The 20166-nt window shown below is 39.5% G+C and overlaps 1 protein-coding gene across 1 annotated transcript in view; it reads left to right on the plus strand.

Annotated features, from left to right (window-relative positions):
* Positions 1-205: 205 nt before the first annotated feature.
* Positions 206-20166, plus strand: part of LOC117938267 (polycystic kidney disease 1 like 1) — a 33835-nt gene continuing 13874 nt past the window's right edge. Inside the window, exons 1-34 of the mRNA XM_034862790.1 lie at positions 206-215; positions 718-847; positions 1536-1664; positions 1793-1965; positions 2879-3040; positions 3152-3474; positions 4495-4581; positions 6848-7976; positions 8241-8406; positions 9254-9493; positions 10139-10271; positions 10374-10577; positions 10691-10872; positions 10990-11193; positions 11346-11509; positions 11615-11857; positions 12012-12065; positions 12333-12554; positions 12917-12988; positions 13063-13242; positions 13323-13400; positions 13748-13890; positions 14376-14496; positions 14605-14737; positions 15074-15266; positions 15472-15528; positions 15637-15978; positions 16088-16345; positions 17833-17946; positions 18049-18200; positions 18352-18452; positions 19053-19251; positions 19419-19502; positions 19854-20058. Coding sequence (XP_034718681.1) covers positions 206-215; positions 718-847; positions 1536-1664; positions 1793-1965; positions 2879-3040; positions 3152-3474; positions 4495-4581; positions 6848-7976; positions 8241-8406; positions 9254-9493; positions 10139-10271; positions 10374-10577; positions 10691-10872; positions 10990-11193; positions 11346-11509; positions 11615-11857; positions 12012-12065; positions 12333-12554; positions 12917-12988; positions 13063-13242; positions 13323-13400; positions 13748-13890; positions 14376-14496; positions 14605-14737; positions 15074-15266; positions 15472-15528; positions 15637-15978; positions 16088-16345; positions 17833-17946; positions 18049-18200; positions 18352-18452; positions 19053-19251; positions 19419-19502; positions 19854-20058 — 6387 coding nt within the window. The remainder of the gene's footprint in view (positions 216-717; positions 848-1535; positions 1665-1792; positions 1966-2878; positions 3041-3151; positions 3475-4494; positions 4582-6847; positions 7977-8240; positions 8407-9253; positions 9494-10138; positions 10272-10373; positions 10578-10690; positions 10873-10989; positions 11194-11345; positions 11510-11614; positions 11858-12011; positions 12066-12332; positions 12555-12916; positions 12989-13062; positions 13243-13322; positions 13401-13747; positions 13891-14375; positions 14497-14604; positions 14738-15073; positions 15267-15471; positions 15529-15636; positions 15979-16087; positions 16346-17832; positions 17947-18048; positions 18201-18351; positions 18453-19052; positions 19252-19418; positions 19503-19853; positions 20059-20166) is intronic.

Below are 20166 nucleotides of genomic sequence, written 5' to 3' on the forward strand. Positions count from 1 at the left end.
GTTTCAGACAGCAACACAGGCTTCCGTAAGTTGCTTTATTTTATATGGAAAACACATGAATAAGGCCCTAACTCCGGGAAAAAATAAAAAAGTAAACTGGTAGCCCGTTCAACTTTTTGTGATTGACTGGTGACATTTGATTTTCTCAAGAGCGTAAAAGACAACACTTGGCATTGAAACAAGTGATATTAAGTTTGAAGGAATCATGTTTAAAGGTTAGATGCACCTTTTATTTAAATTCGTACACATCATGTGGCAATAACCCAGACAAAATACAGGAGCACTTACGCACTAACATTTAATTATAACCGTCACAAATAAGTGATAGCGTATATGCTGCTTATTTCTGGACCAGGATATTTGTATTGAATATTAACTAGCCTGGAATTTGAAGGTCGTTTCTCTTTTTGATCCCAACTTCCTCCCCTGTCTGACCCGTTGTGGTTCCTTCATTTACATACAGTCCATCTCTGTTCTCACACACACCTTGGCAAGCACAGAGTCCGTGGTGTCACTGCACCTGCTTTGCACCCCTCACCTCTCCTCAGTCTGAAACGTGTGCGTCCTCCTCATCAGACGTCAGTATGTCCATCCAGCTGCTCCACTGAGCTCGTGCCGCGGCCTGTGTCCGGAGATCTCACGGATCAGACATGTTCCTTGCTTTTGTCTACACGCTCATTTCATTGCATCCGTTTTTTCCTTGCTCACCTCTGGCAGTTCCTCCACCAGATCACGAGAATTCACCGTGGTTCGTGGGTTGCGTCAACGCCAGTAGCAGACTTTCTGCACCCAAAGGTGCCCGTGGCCTTGACCCGGTGACCTGCTCTGTGCGCTGCCTGGGTGAAGGGTAAGTCGGGGGTAGCTGGAAAAGAGCACGTTGAGTCAGTTGCGTTTCAGCTAAACGCTAGTTTGTATGAGCAGGTATTTGTGTAAAAAATATTTTGTAATGATTTTTTTTTCTATCATTTCTATTGAGACCAGTGCTTGATCTTGCATTAAATTAACCTCCCATTATTTATACATAAATTACTCAAACACTAATGCTCTCATTCTGTAATATGTAAGATGATAACATGTGTATATATATGTGTATATGTATGTATACAAATAATAATATAGATATATAGATATGCAAAACCATAATTTCCTAGATTGTTTTCTTCTTATGACAAAAAATCTAAGAAATAAACTCAAAGGGTTTAAAACCTTTTTTCAATCAAAAAGCCTTAAACATTATTATAAAATGTGTGCTTTAATCTCTGGGCTCAGTCAGAGATCTTGGCTGAACATTGCATAACTCAGACATTAAGCTGGAAATATATTTGTGGTTTTCTGCAAGAACATGTCATGCTGCAAAGATTTGCACCAAATGTTAATGCAACACAACTTGGATTTTCAGCAGTTAGGCAACCTCTTTGTAGAACACAAGTGTCACAAACATCTTAACATGAGTGTTGACTTTTGTATTTGTGAGTTTAGATGCATGTGTAGTGATCAGACCGTGTTACATTAACTTTCAGTATTTGTTGTTGAAGGTACCAGGTTGCAGCGCTGACCTCAGAGGCTTGTTACTGTGGCAACTGGCAACATGGTTTGGTGGCCGGTGAGTGTTTCAACACATCTTCCACTGGATGGACAAAGGACGTCACAGAAGAAAGACAAAGGTGAGACAGACTGCTGCTGCCTGGCTGCTTTATGTCTGTTTTCCTGATCCATAAGTGGCTTTTTGTGTTGGACCTGTGCTGGTTGCTTTTACTGTGAATCCTTTCTTTTCTTTTCTTTTCTATTCTAGTGTCTTCTTCTTGCCTGTTGGAGGAGAACAAGGAAGTGTGGCACTCTACAATACTGAAGGGCCATTTCTGCACAGCGTCCGTCTGTCTACGTCTCCAGACAGAGTGCAGGCTGGGAAGACTTTTGTTGTGGAAGTTTCTGGAAACCTGGCTGGACGTCCCAACCAGCCCACAGGTCAGCTGCTTCTGTAATCCACACAGGTTCTTGGAAATATGACACTTCCAGTTGCAGATAGCTTGACTCTTGTGTTAAAGAGTAGTGTCTTCTGGTGGAAATTCTTTTTCTGATAGTTTCCATTGTCTGTCTGTAATCGTGTACATTCCTCTTTTGTCTGTTCTTCGTGGTTTTACACAAATAACTTTGTGCTTTTTGATTGAATAATATGACGATTTATTTTATTTACAACTGCATTCTATTTGTAATTATATTAATTTAATCCTAATTTTTATCAATGTAAATTATTATTACCACTTTTATTAAATTCATTATAGAGTAAGAACTAGGGTTGCTCAGGGTTGCTCCAACTGTAGACCATACTTTAGAAAGACAGCATTTGAGTTATTAGTGTTTTATTATTTATTTTAACTTTTAAATGTTCAATTATGTTTTATAAATAAATGACATATTTGCAAAAAAAGTAAGAGCCACCTAACAAAAATGTGTTTACATACATGCATAAATACATACATACATACATGACATGGATACAGACTAAAATCAAACTGTGAAGTTGTGTCACACATTTGCATTATTGTTTGTTTGCAATGTATCGAGTAATGAGGTTTAAAGTAATCATAATTAATTTATAAATATTATATATTAAAAAAATTGTATAATTGTAAATATGAACAATGGTGCTTTACAAAATAAGAATAACCTCTAGATCTGACTCTAGAATAATGAACATATTCTGTTTATGTTGTGCTAACTAATATTTCTTTCCGAATGTGATACAATATATGTACGTTTAGAGAAAAAATATTAGGATATTTGATTATTGTTAAAGTCTTAAAAATGTAAATTTGTGGGACATTTTAGTGTTTTCATTTTACTGTTTTAAATTAGACATTTTTTGGGTGAATTTTAGGGATTCCGGGTCTGGGAGGGCAGGACCTCTCTTACGTTGATGTCGAGTTTCAGGAAATGAGCCCTAAAGGTCAAAGTTCACATCATGTCAAGGTGTTGGATGATGGATCCTTTCTTGTGTCAACTGATTGGATTTTGGAAACTCCAGGAAAATATGAACTCAGTAAGTTAACATGAGCTCACAAATGCACTGTAGTTAAATGGTGAATGATTTAATTAATGAAAAACGTTATATTTTAATGTCACCCTCTATCTGTCCTTATTTTTTGTTTAGACGTCAGTGTCTCCAACCCCCTCTCCACTCTCTCCTCCACCCTCCACCTCTCCGTCTTGCAGCCCCCTGCACACAGCTTGGTGCTCTCTGTGCTTCATGGCCCCCTGGCTGTCCCCTCCTGCATCCCTTCCCCACAGACACACTCCAACAGTGTGACTGTGGAGGCAGCGTACCTGGGCCACCCTGTCACACTGCAGGCATACATGCGTGATGGTCTGGCAGTAGAGTTCTTTTGGTGGTTTACTGCCAAGGAAAAAGACAAACTCATGGAGGGAGTAAAGACAACTTGCTTTCCCAACACAGGCTGCCTGAACAGCACGGTGGTGAGTAGAGCGGAGAAAGTAGCACAACTTACAATCACAATTAAAAACAGTTTTTACGTCACAATAAATAGAAGAATATCAAAAAGATTTACAATTTTCAATAGCAAGCTAAAAACTGCATTTGTGTCTTATTTACATTATCTGTCTCTCAAAGTCCCGTAGCAGCTCTAAATAGGGAGGGATTGAACTTTGTTTTTTTAAACAACCAGGACTGTTGAATGAATAAAATCTGTTACAATATGCATTTTATTAGAATTATGAAGGTGTCTCATCTGGTAGCTCATTACAGGACAACAATCCAAGTAAGCTGTGAAATCCGGGTGATTTTGGGGAAAAGTGATATCAACCGAGGGTTTTCCAACACATAAAAATTGATAAAATGCAACAATAAAAAAGTACTCACATTAAATTATTTTATTAACCTTTCTTGTTCATAAGGGGTCAAGTGTTAACACCTAGCAAGTGAAAAGTCCTTAAAAAGCATCATAACCCATCAATAACATATTAAGCAACTTTTTAGTGAATCCTTTATTGACTGTTTTAGCCTCTTCCTCCATGACACAACACACGTTTCTTAGATCACCATAACAACACACATGGATGTGTTAGAAGCAAGTGCAATAGCTCAATTGTCTTGTAAGAACCAGAGCATCTGATGTGTTTACATATAGAGAGCTATACTGTTTAGTTCATTTGCAAACCTTATTTAAACAATGTGTGGAACTCCAGAATTCTGCAGGGACTGATAAGTTTAAAAAGAGAAATGCTGTAATATTGGCGAGGTGGATCCAGATCCATTTAGTGCTTTATATAAGAATTTACTTTTGATAAACCTTTATTTAGGTAATAGTAATACTCCAAAAAGGCATTCATGAGTGATTCAAGATGACAAATAAAAAAGTTTTTTTCTTTGAATAAAAATGTCAAAAAAGTATTGAAGTAAAAAATGTTTTTGCAATTTACTGTCATATTTTTAATCTGTTGAATAAAAATGAAAAATGAATTTTAAATACCTTCCAGAAATGGACCTTTGAAACAGAGGGAGTTTACATGGTGTCAGTGAACGCCTCCAGCGCCTATGGATGGACACAGGAGACTATACATGTTGTGAGTACTCGTTTTCTGTCGCTAAAAATGTCATCTTCATGTTTATTAATGATTAAACAATAAAGGTGGTATTTTAAATGTGTCTTTATAAAGACCAAAACTAACAATCAGTCAGTCCGTCTCTTAAAGTGCTCATATTATGCTTTTTGGCTTTTCCCCTATCCTTTAATGTGTTGTGTATCTTATTTTGTGCACGTTATAGCTTTACAAAGTGAAAAACCTTAAAGTCCACCCCAAAGGGACGTACTGTCTCAATAGAAAACACTGTTCACAAATTGCTCTAAACGACTCTGTTGCAGTCCAGCCTTTACTTCAGGGGGAAAAGAGGAGCTGTAGCAATGTGCAGTTCAACAACAATATGGCGTTTTCAGAAAATTAAACCACATAAGCCTATTCTGGTACAAAACATAATTGTGAACCTGAAAATGACTATAATATAAGCACTTTAATACTTTCTGGCTTTCACACCCTGTCTTTGGTTATAAGCACCAAGCCTATTGGTTTCCACTTGAGGATGTAAATCTTTTTTTAAATGACTCACAAACAAACTCAGTTTTAAAAAAGACCTAGGAATTTCCCCAAATAGCCGGGCACTGTAGTTTTTAGCAAATGTTAATACAGTTTTTTCGATGGCTGAACGATACCGGTCACAACTGAAGCCACATGTGCAAAACTCTATCAACAGTCTGCATGACCAACAGTCAGCTGAGCCAAACCGTTTACATTGCCTGCAAAACTCATTCCAAGCAACACAATTTAAGTGACTTTACACTAATTAATATTTTCTATGAGAAAAGAGTGAAATTATTTTCTTTCCTTTTTTATTTTATACAAGTTTTGAGGTAAACAAGAATGAATAAAAATCCACAGTTTGCTAACCTACAGTAAATATATATATGTGTATATATATACAAATACATGTACATACATAATAATTTACGTAATTACTGGAAATGTTACATACTAAAGGTACGAAATAATACGAAATAGTCCACAAGTTTTTTCTTTTCTTTTTTAAACAAATTAGATGTCTTCTCTTCCCATGAACAGGCATTGTCTCTAAATACAAAAGACTATGGTGTTGCCATTGCTAACATCACATTACTTTGAGCAAAAAAAGTAACAGTTTTACTAGCAGTTTTACTAAAGTAAAAGATGTGTTTTTCACATTTTCAAAACTGTGTATGTGACGGCAGACATCTTACCTGGACATGTTGGCATCGTTGCTCTTTTACCTGTTCACTGTTTATTCTCAAATGACAGAATGTATTACTCTTTTATTCTTATTCAGTGTTTCTTTATTTCCAAAAAAGGATTTATGAGCCTTTCCTAAATATTGTATATACAGTATGTGTTCATTAACAAGTCTAAAACAAGAAAGTCAATCAGCAGTGTTTGATAGGCACCAGACTGAAATCTATCCTGTTTTGAATTTGTGAAATGTGTTAACAGTTGTGACAGCAGTGTGTTGGCATATAAACTGTGTATAAAAGTGCTGTAAATCCACAGTGTTGTCCAGCTTGTGGTTGAAGTCATGGGATAAGTCTGTAGAGTTTTAAAAACTGTCCAAGCAAAGAAAAACAAACTAGAGTTTGGTCCACATGAACTGCTGCTGTGCAGGCTGTAGTTGTGCCCACTGTGGTTTTAGCAATTGGGGAAAAAAAATGAAAGTATAGCCGGATGATGTATGTGGGAGTGACTCAAAATAAACTGAAAAACAATGAAACCTTTATTGTCCCGTAGGGAAATGGTTTTTGGACATTAGTGGAGAACTATGGCACAGAGGAATAAGATGAATCAAACTTTGTCATTCAGTACTTGTTAGTAGGATTAATTCCGTGTTGTTTTTGGTCTTTAAATAGGACTTGATGACATTAAGAGAATTATCAAATTTGACAAGACTTGTCCTTTAATGGCACATTTGTGTGTTTTTGGGTGCATTTAGTCTATGTTCAGTTGCAAGTAGTTTAAATTTATTTTTTTATTGCACCACCACATTTCTTGCTCTTTTCATTGTTTCATTATAATTCTGTGTGGACCTGCTAATTACTCATACAATTCAGTTGGACAGTTTAGGTTCTTAAAAATAATCTAATATAATAATGAAGAAAAATGGGACAAGGACTGTAAGTCAGCAAGTTTCCCTGAGTCCATCATATAATTACAACAAACACAAAAAAGTACTAAAAAGGGCCTACAAATGTAATGCTAACACTGTTCCTTCATATCAACGTGTGTGTGTGTGTGTGTGTGTGTGTACTTGCAGGTGGTCGTGCCTCTCACTGTTTCTGACCTCAGACTGAGTGTATCGGGGAATCAGCTGACTTCAGGAGAGGAGGTGTCTGTGGATGTGCTGCTGTTCACCACCATGGAGCACCTACTTGTCCTCAACCTCACACTGAACGCTGAGTCTGGCAGTGACGATAAAAACATCAGGGACAGCATTAAAATGACTCACGCAGAAAACAGCAACAATCACGACTGTAACAACAGCAACCATGGCAACAGCAGCTATGATAAGAGTCTTATTCAAAACCACAATAACATTTATTGTCATGGTGGCAATCACAGCTCAGATCCGCACCACTTTGTTCCTCTTCATCTCCTCCGTGCCTCCAACAGCTCCAGCTGCCATTTGCACCTCCAGCTCCACTGCCGCCTCCCCACCGCTGCAGGACAGTATTGGCTCACGGCGTCTCTTCTCCCCACCTCTGACCCTTTCTCAGTGCTGCTCTCCGCTGTCCTGCCTCAAGCCTTGATGGTGTACGAGCATATATGGGCCGTGATGCCTGCTGGGAGTTGGAAGACAGCAGTTTTAACACATGCAGAATTCACCCTGGAGGTTGTCAGCCCTGCCAGCCGCATGGGGTCGAGAGTTAATTGGACTTTCAGTTTGGATAATGTAACTGTGATAAACAGGACAACTGAACAGTGGGACGTTAATGTGTCTTTTTCAACAGCAGGCCGTCATACAGTGACAATTAGGGCCTTTAACCCGATCAGCTGGGCCTCATTCTGCACACACATCCTCGTTCAAGAGCCGGTTGGAAAGTTGGTTTTGAATATTCCAAGTGTGATCACAACACATCAAAAACACTCTGTTTTATTTAGTGTCACAGCAGGGTCAAATGTGACTGTGTCTCTGCTGGTGAATGCAACATTGGCATACAGAAACAGCAGCTACACTACAGGAGAGGAGGCAACGGCGGTTTTGCTTTTCAACCACACCGGGACAGTTGTGGTTGAGCTTCGAGCTGAGAACCAAGTATCTTCTCAGAACAAAAGTGTGAGAGTTTGTGTTGAGAGGAACAGGAAGGAGACACCTCACGTTAGAGTTAATCAAACGTGGCAACCACCCACCAATCAAAGTCCTGTTCACAACCTGACAGAAAACGGTGAGGAACTGATATTTAATAACACATACTGAGCAGTACAAAATATTTGAACATTAACTAAGCATTTAAAAAACAAAGTGTGACTTTCATTTCTTGTAAATGTTCAGTGCATGAGATTTTTAGATTTAATCAGTGTTGAAAATAATATTTTTAAGGACAAATACACTATATGCACATTAAGAGGTTCATGAAGCATAAAATTTGTGGTATATATGCCCAATATATTTATGATGACAATGTGAGGTCTGTTTTGTCCACTAACAGTGCGGATTTATGCAGCAAAGCAAGCTTATCCCACAAATACTGATGTGACTTTCCTGGCTGTGGCTGAAGTACCAGGCCCTGTGGAGTTCCTCTGGCACTTTGGAGACTCGAAATCAGACAGAACCACCTCAAAGACCGTCACCAAAAGATACAACCAACCTGGCAGGTATGAGACAAGGGGGAAAAAGAAACAGACAAAGTCCTGCTAGCTCCTTTGTTCCTGCATACCTGCAATTCCCTTCCCTCTGGTGGTCTTGAAGGAACTGACCTTTACTTTTGTACAAAATTGAGTTTAAGCCTGAAATTATTTTTGTTATTCTATTCTCGCCATATTGAGTTAGAGCTGTTCACTCAAAAAATTGAAACGTTGACTTTAGTTAAATTTATTATGTCAACAGGTTCCACGTTTTTTTATTAGCTTAGTTTAAAACAAAAATATTAAGGTAATTTAATTTAATTAATTTATGTTACAGTAACACAATGATTAATAATTCAGCCAATTCATTTTTTTAACTTTAGATTAACAAGATACATTTAAGCTTTACCAAATACAGTCACGTATGTCACATGAACCTAAATAATATATGAACAGGCTACATATTTTACTTATGTCACTTCAGCATATATCTTCTTTGTAGTCTTGAAATAATATATTTAAGTAGGGTTAATGAAAACATAATGTTTTTATCCAATATAAATTTTACTATTTACTTTAACATATTTCAAGTATGTCAACAGGTTCCACACAAATTAATTTGTTAAACTGAACATATTTTTCCTAATTCCTTTATTCACCAACACAGCACATTTTGGTGCAATTATTTAATGTCCTTTTTGTATAGTAAATCTATCTAATAACCTAGTGAGGTTTTACTTTAAGACCCCCACAGGTCTTTCTTGTTCCATGTTCCATATGTTGTGATTTATGTTGTATTGATTTTGATAAATGAGTGCAAACCAATAAAACTAAAACCCAAACTGTGCACCACTCATACCCCCTCTCTTCCGTGTAGGTATGATGTAGTTGTAGTCGTGTTAAGTGGCCAGACCTCGCATACCTCCGATGTGTTCCCGCTGGTAGTCCAGAGAGCAGTGAAGCTCAACAGGCTGCTCCACCAGGCCTCTGTCCTGCAGAACCAAACAGTGACGGTGAGCTGCCGGGTCAATGTGGGGACCGACGTCTCCTTCCTGTGGAACTTTGGAGACGGATCCTCCAAGCTGGGACAGGGCACAGAGCAGCACGTCTTCCACAGGTGAGCTTCACCAACACTATTGTTTGTTTTTTAAATGAGCTTGGTAGCTCAGGTTAATTCAGAATTAGATGATTCTTATAGAGCTAGAAATATTGCAGAAATATATCAGTTTTAATGAATATGTTGCTAGATACAAATAAGTCCAGTACAGAAACACTAAAGAAATGTTATGTAAAACAGTGTTTTCATTACATAGACTAGGAAGTTTATTAGTAAACAAAAAAAATGTTTCATCCAGTAAATATTTTGGTCACAATAATACTAATTTGAAGAATCCTTATTGAAAGTGTATGTTTCTGTTATGTGATGTAAACAAGTGATTAAGGGTCAAATGTATTGGCTGATATATTATTTTATTTTTAAACTCAAATACCAATATTGACATTGGTTGAGCTATAGTTTCTGAATATTTTTTATGAACAAATTTTGTACTTTAATTCTAACTTAAACTTCCTTTCCTTAATCTTCATGTTAACATTAACAAAGGAGTGTTATTTCCAAATGAATGCATATTTTGTTGACATCTGTCTATTGTTTATTTTTCACTTACCTGTAAATCTTAAAAGGACTGGTTTCTAAAAATGTGTTAACTGTGCTTAATTTTTCCATGTGTACATTGAGTTGATGTGTTTTTACTCTCTGCAGGACAGGAGAGTTCAGAGTGGGAGTAACTGTGTCTAACCTGGTCAGTTCTGCCTCTCTAAGTGCTCACATCTTTGTTGTGGACTGGCCTTGTCAGCCTCCACCAGTGAAAAACATGGGGCCTCTCAAACTTCAGGTACTTGTGTTGCCTCAACATTAACATGCGTGTACTAAAGTATAGCTCAAACTACATTTCCCCCTTCATCTTATTCATCGTCTATCCTCTCCTCCTTTCAAGGTGCGAAGATATGAGGTTGTCCGTCTGGGGGTAACTTTTGAGTCGGAAGTTGACTGTGACATTTCAGGAGGCCTTCACTACACCTGGACCTTGTTTGACTCTGCAGGACGGGTCTTCCCTTTGCCTTTTATAGACACACATAGACAGAGCCTGATACTGCCCAGCCATCTCCTCCACTATGACACCTACACTGCCACAGCTAGGGCAAGTACGACAACTGTCTCATATGGCCCGACGGGACCCAGGACTGTTGTCCCAGGACTATGTCCCACTCTTGAATATACATAAGTGAGTGTTTTGGCTCTTAATATCTGCAGGCTCAGGTCATTGGCAGTGTGGTGTACAGTAACTACAGTGTGAGGGTGCAAGTGATTCCTAGCCCTCCTGTGGCCTTCATCCTGAGCGGCACCAACATCTTCATTTCCAACAGGAACACCACCGTGGTAACCCTGGACGGGCAGAGGTCTTATGACCGAGACTTCCCCCTGAACCCAGTCAGGTACAGAGCAACAGTGTAATACATGCATGAAACTACATAAGGTATTTATATTTTGGAAAGATTTGACTCAAATATGCCTTCAATCCGAACATTGTTCCTGTTTTTATTTCTTCACAGCTTCAGCTGGACATGCAAACCAGTCAGTCGCATCACTAGCTCCTGTTTCCACCATGATGTTCCTACTTCATCCTCTGTGCTCGTATTTCCTGCTAGTTTCCTAAAACACACCTTCGACCAGTTCCAGTTCACGCTCACCATCCACAGCGGTGAGCGTTCGGCTTCAACAGAGACCTTCATTACATTAACATCAAACGTGATTGGGTGAGAGTCACACAAATTCTCTGTCCCAGGACATCAAAGTGCAGATAGAATTTGGATGAATAGAATTTAAAACCCACATTTGCCACCTTTAAAGATTGTAGTGTACTTTGAAACACCTTGTTGTTACTTGTATCGGATTGTTTCCAATCCAGGAAGGTGTCAGTTCACTGCCCTCAGTGCCAGGGAGACCAGCTGAACTGGGATCAGTCTTTCTCTGTCAGCGCCTTGTGTGAAGGCTGTGATATTTCTCCAAAGTACATCCAGTACACTTGGAGTCTGTACTTGGTCAATGCTTCGTCCAAGCCTGTCATAGAAGGTAAAAAGATCAATTTAAAAAAGAAAAGAAGGATGAATGCACTTGGAGAGTAAGCTTCCATTATTTGTATTTTATTTGTAAGGGAATCCTTCTTTTCTATTATAGTTCCGTTTTGTTACAAAGTGGATCTCAGTGCGCCGTCTACCATCATGGAGAGTCCTGCCTCTTCCCCTCAGACCCCTGTGACTTCCACCCTGCAACATCCTGCTGCAGATGCTTCACAATACAACCATGCGGCCAATATCTCTACTTCTCTCTATCCATTTGAGAATTTCTCTAAAAATAGAGTTGACGTGACAGACAGCGGAAGAAAATTGTCAAACAACAGAAAGAGGTCCACTATGGCTGGTGTGTAATTAAATGGGACTCGCTTGTGTGCTTTCCACGTGGTTGTCTTTGTAAAAACAGATCTTGAGGAGACGAACGGCATAACACTGCATACTGATTTAGAAAATAAAACCACTTCAACAAACTTGACTTCCCTTTTTTTGTCCTCACACAGAAGTCAAGCCCTCACCTATCTCTTTTCTTGCCAACAAAGGAACAGCAGGATCAGGTAAGCCCGGGCAGCTGTGTATACTGCCTAATGCTTCCACCATTTACTGTTTAAAATGGAAATGATCTTATGCTGCAGGTAAATGGGAATCAAATGTTGTGAAGAAATGTGTGAATATGTTAAATAACGCATTGTTTAAAGAAAACTTAAACGCATTTAAAGACTTGGATATCAATAGGGGAAATCAACAAGGAGCAGTACTGTACAAAGGTCGTAGTTACAGTAAAAATGATGAATTATTTAACAGCTTTTCCTCTTTATGTCCAGGAGAGGAGCCCTTTTATCCCCGTCTGGGAGAGTTTCACCCTCCAAAGCCTTTGTACTCCTCCACTGAATACCCACCACTTGCCTTTGACAACAGTGGCGCCATATTTTTAGACCACTTTGACCAGAGAGACGTTATCAGTGAATTCCCAACAGATTCGGACTCCTCTGCTGACTGGGAGTTTTCTTTTCCTGTGGAGAATGATGGCATGGGAGGTCGACAAGGTAAGACAAAAAAATGACATGGAAAAAATCTAATTTTGTTTTTCATTTTATTTGATTCAAAAGCAACGCATCAGTATATAAAGTAGGCCTAACTGAAGTTGGCCACATATTTACCATAATTAAAGTGATGTACACATAAATGCATCAATAATAAAGATATCATCCAATAATACGAGTAGCCTATTCTTTTTCCTATAAGTATATTTTGTTGCGTTAACATTTGTACTTTTACTTGAGGGAAATTTGAATACAGGACTTTTACTTGTAGCAGAGTATTTCGACAAGGTGGTATTGCTACTTTGCATAATAATATGGTTCTCAGTGAGTATTACAATGTGCATTAAAGCGGATTTTTATGACAGATTCAGATTATGATGTTCCCTTGATGAGCGCAGAGGAAGGAGACCCAGGGATTTCAGCAGGAAGACCCACAGGTTCAGCACATATCTGTGATTTCTAGTAGTCACTAGAGTGTGAGGTTGTGTTTTAATGCCATGCATATCCCAAGGTGTGGATGGTGAGAGCTTCAGTCCAGGAGATGATTACGTGTTTGATCCGGCATTATATGAAGATGAGGGGAGTAATCTAATACATTCCAGGCCATCTGTTGTAATCCAGGAGCCAATCCTGCTTGATTTAGTTCGAGACCCTATTGACAGAGGCCTTTTTGAGGCCTACACTCATACAGGTACATTATTCAGGAAACACAGACACACATTTCCTCTCTCTATCCACAAGCCTTCAGTCATCTTTCTCACTCTTTTTCAGGTATTTCCTCCCCTTTAATCAGTTTCCGCCCATTCAGTCTGAGAGCTGGGAGCAGATACATGTTGGAGGTCACTGCCAGTAAGTTTTTTACAACCATAACTGATACGTTTGCATATGTGTTATCAGCACTGAATCATGGCAGAATGAATAGATGGAATAACAAACATACACTTGAAAAACAGATTGTGTACAGTCAAATAGAAATCCTAAATTAGTCATAATCCAGGTGCGGAAGGGTTTTGAACCCAGAACAGATGTAATGTCATTTTCTGGAGTGTGGACTACACTTATAGTGGAAACTTAAAATCATTATGACAACATCACGTCTTTTATAACGTCTTTTATAAGAACATCATTGTATTTTTCTCATAAAAATAGAAGGGATGGATGTTGATCTTAATGTGATTGTTGCCTGTTTTACTCAGAATCTCCTAATAGTTTCCTGGGCCGGACTCAGCTATTCTTAAAAACCAACCCTGCTCCTAAAGGCATGATGTGCCAGGTGCAACCAGTCAAAGGAATGGAGTTGTGTACACATTTCAGCATCTTCTGCACCTCGGGGAAAGAGGTAACTCCTGTCTCATACAGTGAAAAAACACACTCTCATAATCATATTGCTCATTTGACCCTGCATACTGTAACAGATGGGTGTCATTTATAGTGCTTTATATGTGAGCGATATTTCGATCATTTAATAAAGGAGATGTCACTCACTGTACTGTAGTGAATGCTTAAAGTTGCAAGTAGTTTTACATTTTTTTTTTTTATTGCACCACCACATTTCTTGCTCTTTTCATTGTTTCATTATAATTCTGCGTGGGCCTTCTAATTACCCATACAATTCAGTTGGACAGTTTAGGTTCTTAAAAATAATCTAATAAAATACTGAAGAAAAATGGGACAAGGACTGTAAGTAAGCAAGTTTCTCTGAGTCCATCGTATAAGTACAACATACACAGAAAAAAGTACCTTGACAAACTAAAAATGTAATGCTAACACTGTTCCTTCATATTAATGTGTGTGTGTGTGTGTGTGTGTGTGTGCGCGCTGAAGGACTTATTGTATGAGTACAGCATCAGTGTAGGAGACGGACCTCCTAGGATGCTGTATCAGGGGCGAGACTTCCAGTACTACTTCAGCCTTCCTTCTGGTGACCCCAATGATGACCATAAAGGTAAACTCAAATACACAGATTTATTCAAGTTTATTTAATTATTATCATGACAATGTATTGCAAATATTTCCTTTTTATTCATGTAGTGATTGATTTTTATCCTTGTAGTAACTATTTACACAGAGATCAGAAGCAGCACGTATCGGACGGCCACTAAACCCTGTCCTGTCACTGTTCAAGTCCAACCAAGCTTCTTCAGAGATACCTCATCTTCGTCCCATCTCGATCCTGATCTGGAGCTGTAAGAATCACTATGTTACTACATCACATCAGCATTATGGTTATGTGAATGTTACAGGGTTTTATAAGAGTTGCACTCTGTGAACTATGCTTCAGATCAATAGTTTTTGCAGACCATACTGGACAACTTAAGTGGAATAATTTAAGAGCCAAAAAGCTGGAGTTTACTACATATCAATGGACAGTTAAGATTTTAAGATGAAGAAAATCTTATCAACGTATTGTATTTTCAAAACACATCATGTCTGGAGTTGTGCATTTTAACAAGTTACTATCATACTGTTTTACAGAACAGTATGTTGTTGTGTTTAATTAATTAATATCTCTTTCTCTCCAGTTCAGAGTCAGGTCTGAGGAACCTGTCCGCTCTAGTGCGTCTTGGCAACAGTGTTGAGATTCGTTACTACGTCAGTCTCCTCTCCGGCATCCTGAACAGACTCAGCCTGGACACCGAGGCCAACACACACACACAGAGACGCACACGCAGTGTGCTCATTAGCACATTGTGTGAGCTTGAGAGCAGTGAACAGGTACACACACACACACACACACACACACACACACACACACACACACAGACCTTTACTAAATACATCAGGATTAACAGAGCCATATTTTGTTTTAATTTTTATCAAATCTGTCTTTACTCTCCATTCCTGTTTCTTAGTCACAGCTGGATTTCAACAAAAATGTCTCTCTTTTTCAGCTTTTTAATGACATGTCATTTAATCCTAGGCTTCAATGGATGACAACATCTTCATTCTCAAAAATCTTTTACAGGTTTCAAACCAGGTAGGTGGAAGGTCGTCTCCTTTCATTGATTTTCATTGACAAAGAGACACTGAAAGATGCATGCTGAAAGGAAACAATCGTCTCTCATACAACACTTATCCTGTTTAGGTGACTTTGGCGAGTGCAAGACGAGTAACAGTTTATGTTCAGGTCATATCAGAGCAGTTCTCGGAGACCAGTGCTCCAGTCCGCTACTATCTGGAGCAGAAGACACTAAACGCCCTGTTGGCCCTGCTCTCATACAGCCTGCAAGCTGCCGTCACTAGGAATGACGTCACAGCGGAAATGTCTTCTAGCGCTGATATCACACTGACATTAGAATCAGACTTACATGATGAAATACAAGACTCACCCAGAGGTGTTTACATGGAACGAAGAGAATCAATTTCAACAAAGCATGAAGTGCAGCTTGTTGCTGAAATTTTGCAGACTGCTTCCGACCTGATGCTGGTGAGAGAAAACAAACATTTTCTTGTGCATATCTACTCATGAACTTGTTTTTTATATATATAGTTGTGTCTCACATTAATCTCTCTACCTTCAATTCTCTCCTTTTCAGAAGTACGTCTTGTTTCACAAGGTTGAGGAGCACAGAGTCAGCATCGGTCTTATGGCCTTATACGCCACATACCAAAACCAAACTACCACAGTCATCAGCAGTGGCTCAACTACCTTCTACATGCCTGCCGCCCTCATCCAGCTTCTGTTTCTTCATCACAGTAGAGAGACTGAGAGCAGACCGCATCAACCGTGTGTGCTCAGCATGCTGACTGAGCTCACCAACAGCCCTTACACCTGGGCCCACTATCCTGGAAGGGTAAGACTGGCACTGATACCTCTTTAACACCAAGGACCAGGGTTGGACAATGGTTATCTGACTAGTGTTCAAACCTTCTGTTGGCAATTCAATCCAAGCCAGTCAACAAGGGTTGATCCGTGGTCATGACAATTCACATACGACCTGGATCACAAAGCAAAAAAATTACGTTAAGGTTGGTGATCACACACTGTCAACGGTCTTTGCTCATACAGGGCTGTTCAATAGGAAAGAGTTGAACCGCTCCACTCTGCTGTTGTTGAAGCTGCCTGTGAAAACAAAACGTAAAGTGCAGCGAGACAAATGCTATGTTGTTGGTGTTTTTTCAAAGTGTGCCGTAACCTGTGATGACTGCCCCTCTCTCATTTCCAACCAGTCACATAGTTTGTCCTGCCCTGGTCGTGTGCAATTCATTCACCTTGTCCGACACTGGGTTGTGGAGTTGAGTTGATCGAGGAGAGTTAACACATTCAAACACACAGTCAACCCTGGATCAACCCTAATTGAGCCTTCTGTGTGAAAAGGTATAATACCTCTTTCACACCACCTAACAGAGTTGGGCCAGGGTTGTCTGATCAGGGTTCAATCCTCTTTTAGGAAAGTCAAACCAAGCCAGTCAATGTGGGTAATTCCCTGGTCATGGCATTTCAGAAATCACCTGGGTCATAACTCAGGAGCAATGCATAACAATTATAGCCTGGATGCCAGCTACACGTAGCCCCACCCACAACATTTGAGGTTGGGAAGTTCGACCTGGACTTGATCAGTTGTGGAGCAACTATGCTCAAACCAGAGCAGTTCGGACCAATACAATTGTCAGGGTGGCCTTTATAAGATGATGGACAGATGATCAAGAGTAACGAAATCAACCACGTCACCAAAGAGCGCTTGGGTTGAATTAGTTTACAACTCCGTTGCTCTGATTGGTTGTAGGTATATCCAATTGAGTGCAGAGGAATTTTCTTTCCTGGTTTGGTTGAAACACATTCTATAATCAGTCCAATGGAGCAGTCAGACTCATATTTTGACTAGAATCTGAGTATGACAATGTCACGCTTTAACAATTACCTTACATGCTAGAAATGGGTGGGGCTTAACACGTCTTTTTTAGTGAACAACTAACAATCACATAGTCTACTCAAGTCCAGCTATATACCACAAGAACTAATGTTTTGTAGCTACTTGAATCTGTCATTGTACAGTAGGGAGAGAGAATAAAGTTTATTGCATGAATGTTTTGCAGTTAGTTTGCTCTAAAGCACAAATGAATAACCATGAAATACTTTTCATGGTTTTTTCCTCCTTTGCATATTTATTGCAGCAACTGAAAAAGGAAGGTCACCCTAGAATGAGTAGTATTGACTATTTTAGGACAAAAGGAGAACATTTCTCTTTGTTTGGACACACAGTCAACCCTGGATGAGCCATTGGTGTGAAAGGGGTGTACGTGATTGAAAAGTAAGGCATTTTCTTCTGCTGATTTCCAGCTGAGTGGACCAGTGGTTGACCTGAGTCTGTACAAGTGCAGCACGAGGAGAAAGATCCCAGTTCGCTCCCTCATTCTGCCAATAACCATTAAGCTACAACAACCATCAACAAACGTATGTTGCTATATCATTTTTTCATCTGCTGCAAATTGATTCCATTTGCACATATCACTTGTTAAATGAGAGTGGGTAACCATCTGACACATCATTCTGCAGAAGAGCTCTGCAGACGAGTACATCCTCCTGCGTGGCCAGGTCAACTACCACAGCTTCAACATTACCCAGGAGCACTTGCAGCAGGCCATCCAGCTGAGTGTGGTGTTCACCCCACCGCTCAACAAGGCGTTTCCCATCATGCTGCTCTTCAGGTAGACATGCAATGACTTGGGTTGTGTTTTATAGTCATCATCATCTGATAGTCAGAGCAACTCAATAACACACCAAAATCATTTTTGTTGGTGTTTGTGTAAAAGGCAAGAATGTGACACAAAACCAAATCAAAATTCTCTTTTGTCGCAGGATGTTTGAGAGGCCGACTCCCAGCATGCACCATCTGCATAGGATCCACCACTGGGAGAGCAACATCTCCCGCTTGACTATGCCTCCATCCTACCTCAGTGGTAAACACTTTCTTGGTTCTATCTATCCATCAATGAGTTTTCCATTAAAATGCAACACCAGCTCTACTCGGTTTTTAAACAGAATGTGTTATGTGTAATGCTAATAATCCAAATTTGACAACATAGAATTCTGTAAATCACATGAACGTGAACAGGAGGGCAGGGTTTTCTACTGCATATAGGAATTTTCAGCACCCCTAAAGAGGTTTTAGCCAAACCCAAAGGAAAATCCCCACCACCAGCACCCAAATGATACAAATTTTTGGGGGAAAATAGCAATTCAAATCCTCTCTAAATGTGTTTCAGATCAACTTACCAAACAGCTGTTGAATAAGCAGAAAATAAACTTAAATATAAGAGCTAATCGCAGTTTTATCTCTAGAGTAAGGATGTGTTTATCAAATTGTCAGAAATAACAAGAAAATGTGAAAGCCTATTTACTATGTGTTTTTGAAAGGCCAAAGATGATCAATACGTTTCTTAGAATTTCCTGCTGGTATTAATAAAGTACCTTATCCATCCCTCAATCCAATATTTAATTACTTATAAATTTATAATGTATTTGGTTGTTTAAAAAACTGGACTGCCAAAAATTTCTAGCTGCAGGGCTTGGTCACCTGGCCCTGCTGAATGCTGATTTTAAGAAAGGAGCCCTGCACAAGCCCCTGAGTGAACACGTCAGCTACAGTCTCACAGTGGAGAGCAGCCTGTGTTTGACCTGGGACGGCCACGAGGGGGCCTGGACTCACCACGGCTGCAGGACCCAGCAAGCAGACTCAACTACCGCAGTCAACTGCAGGTCAGGCATTGATTAGTGTGTAAAGGGCATGATGGGAACATGAGACCTGCACAGAGGGAAACCAACACATGCTAGAAATAATTGTGCATAGTATGAAATATACTGTACATGGTTCACATAAATTATCACTTCTTGCTTTTTGGTGTGTTGTTTGCTGTTTGTCTCAGTTGTCACCAGTTGAGGCGGCTGACTGTGGTGCAGCAGCAGATCCAGAGCAGCCATGACTCAACCGATCTGGACCCGTTCCTAAGGTGACCTCTTTCTCCTTTACTAAGGTTAAAGTCTTTAACCAGAGAAAAAAAAAATCTCTATGCCACCTAAATTGCAGCAGTAATTTAGATTGTTGACTTTGGAGTACATGGTCCTGTACAACACACATACTTATGTATTTCATTTGGTGAAAAGTTTTGAAATGTTAAAAAAGAGCAACGTTGGCTTTATTGTTTAGTTTTTTTATAGATTATTTTTTTGCTGCTATGAACTCACTGGGAAGCAGAAATTTGTCTCACGCAGTCACTGTGTACATTTTTGTCAGTTGTTTTGAGGCTTTTTTTTAGCATAACATCCACCAGTGGCTCCTCTCTCCCTCTTTGTCACCTCAGCGTGTCTAGTGATCTGACAGTGCTGGGTGTGCTGGTACTGTGTGTGTTCCTGTACATCCCGGGGTTGGTGGTGTGTAAGCGAGCTGACGTCTCTGAGGCGAATCGGAGAGTCCAGTACCTTTCTGACAACTCTCCGTGTGACCCGTATCTCTATGCTGTTACAATCCACACTGGTCTCTGCTCTGCAGCTTGTTTGAGTGCAAAGGTAATGTTGTTTTTTTGTCAAATTGTGATAAATCACGTTCAAACCAACGTGACAAAACAACACAAATACAACTGTTTTCTTGATGTAATTAGTACATTTATTATATAA

This window comes from Etheostoma cragini, chromosome 22 (assembly GCF_013103735.1).
Source record: "Etheostoma cragini isolate CJK2018 chromosome 22, CSU_Ecrag_1.0, whole genome shotgun sequence".
NCBI lineage: Eukaryota > Metazoa > Chordata > Actinopteri > Perciformes > Percidae > Etheostoma > Etheostoma cragini.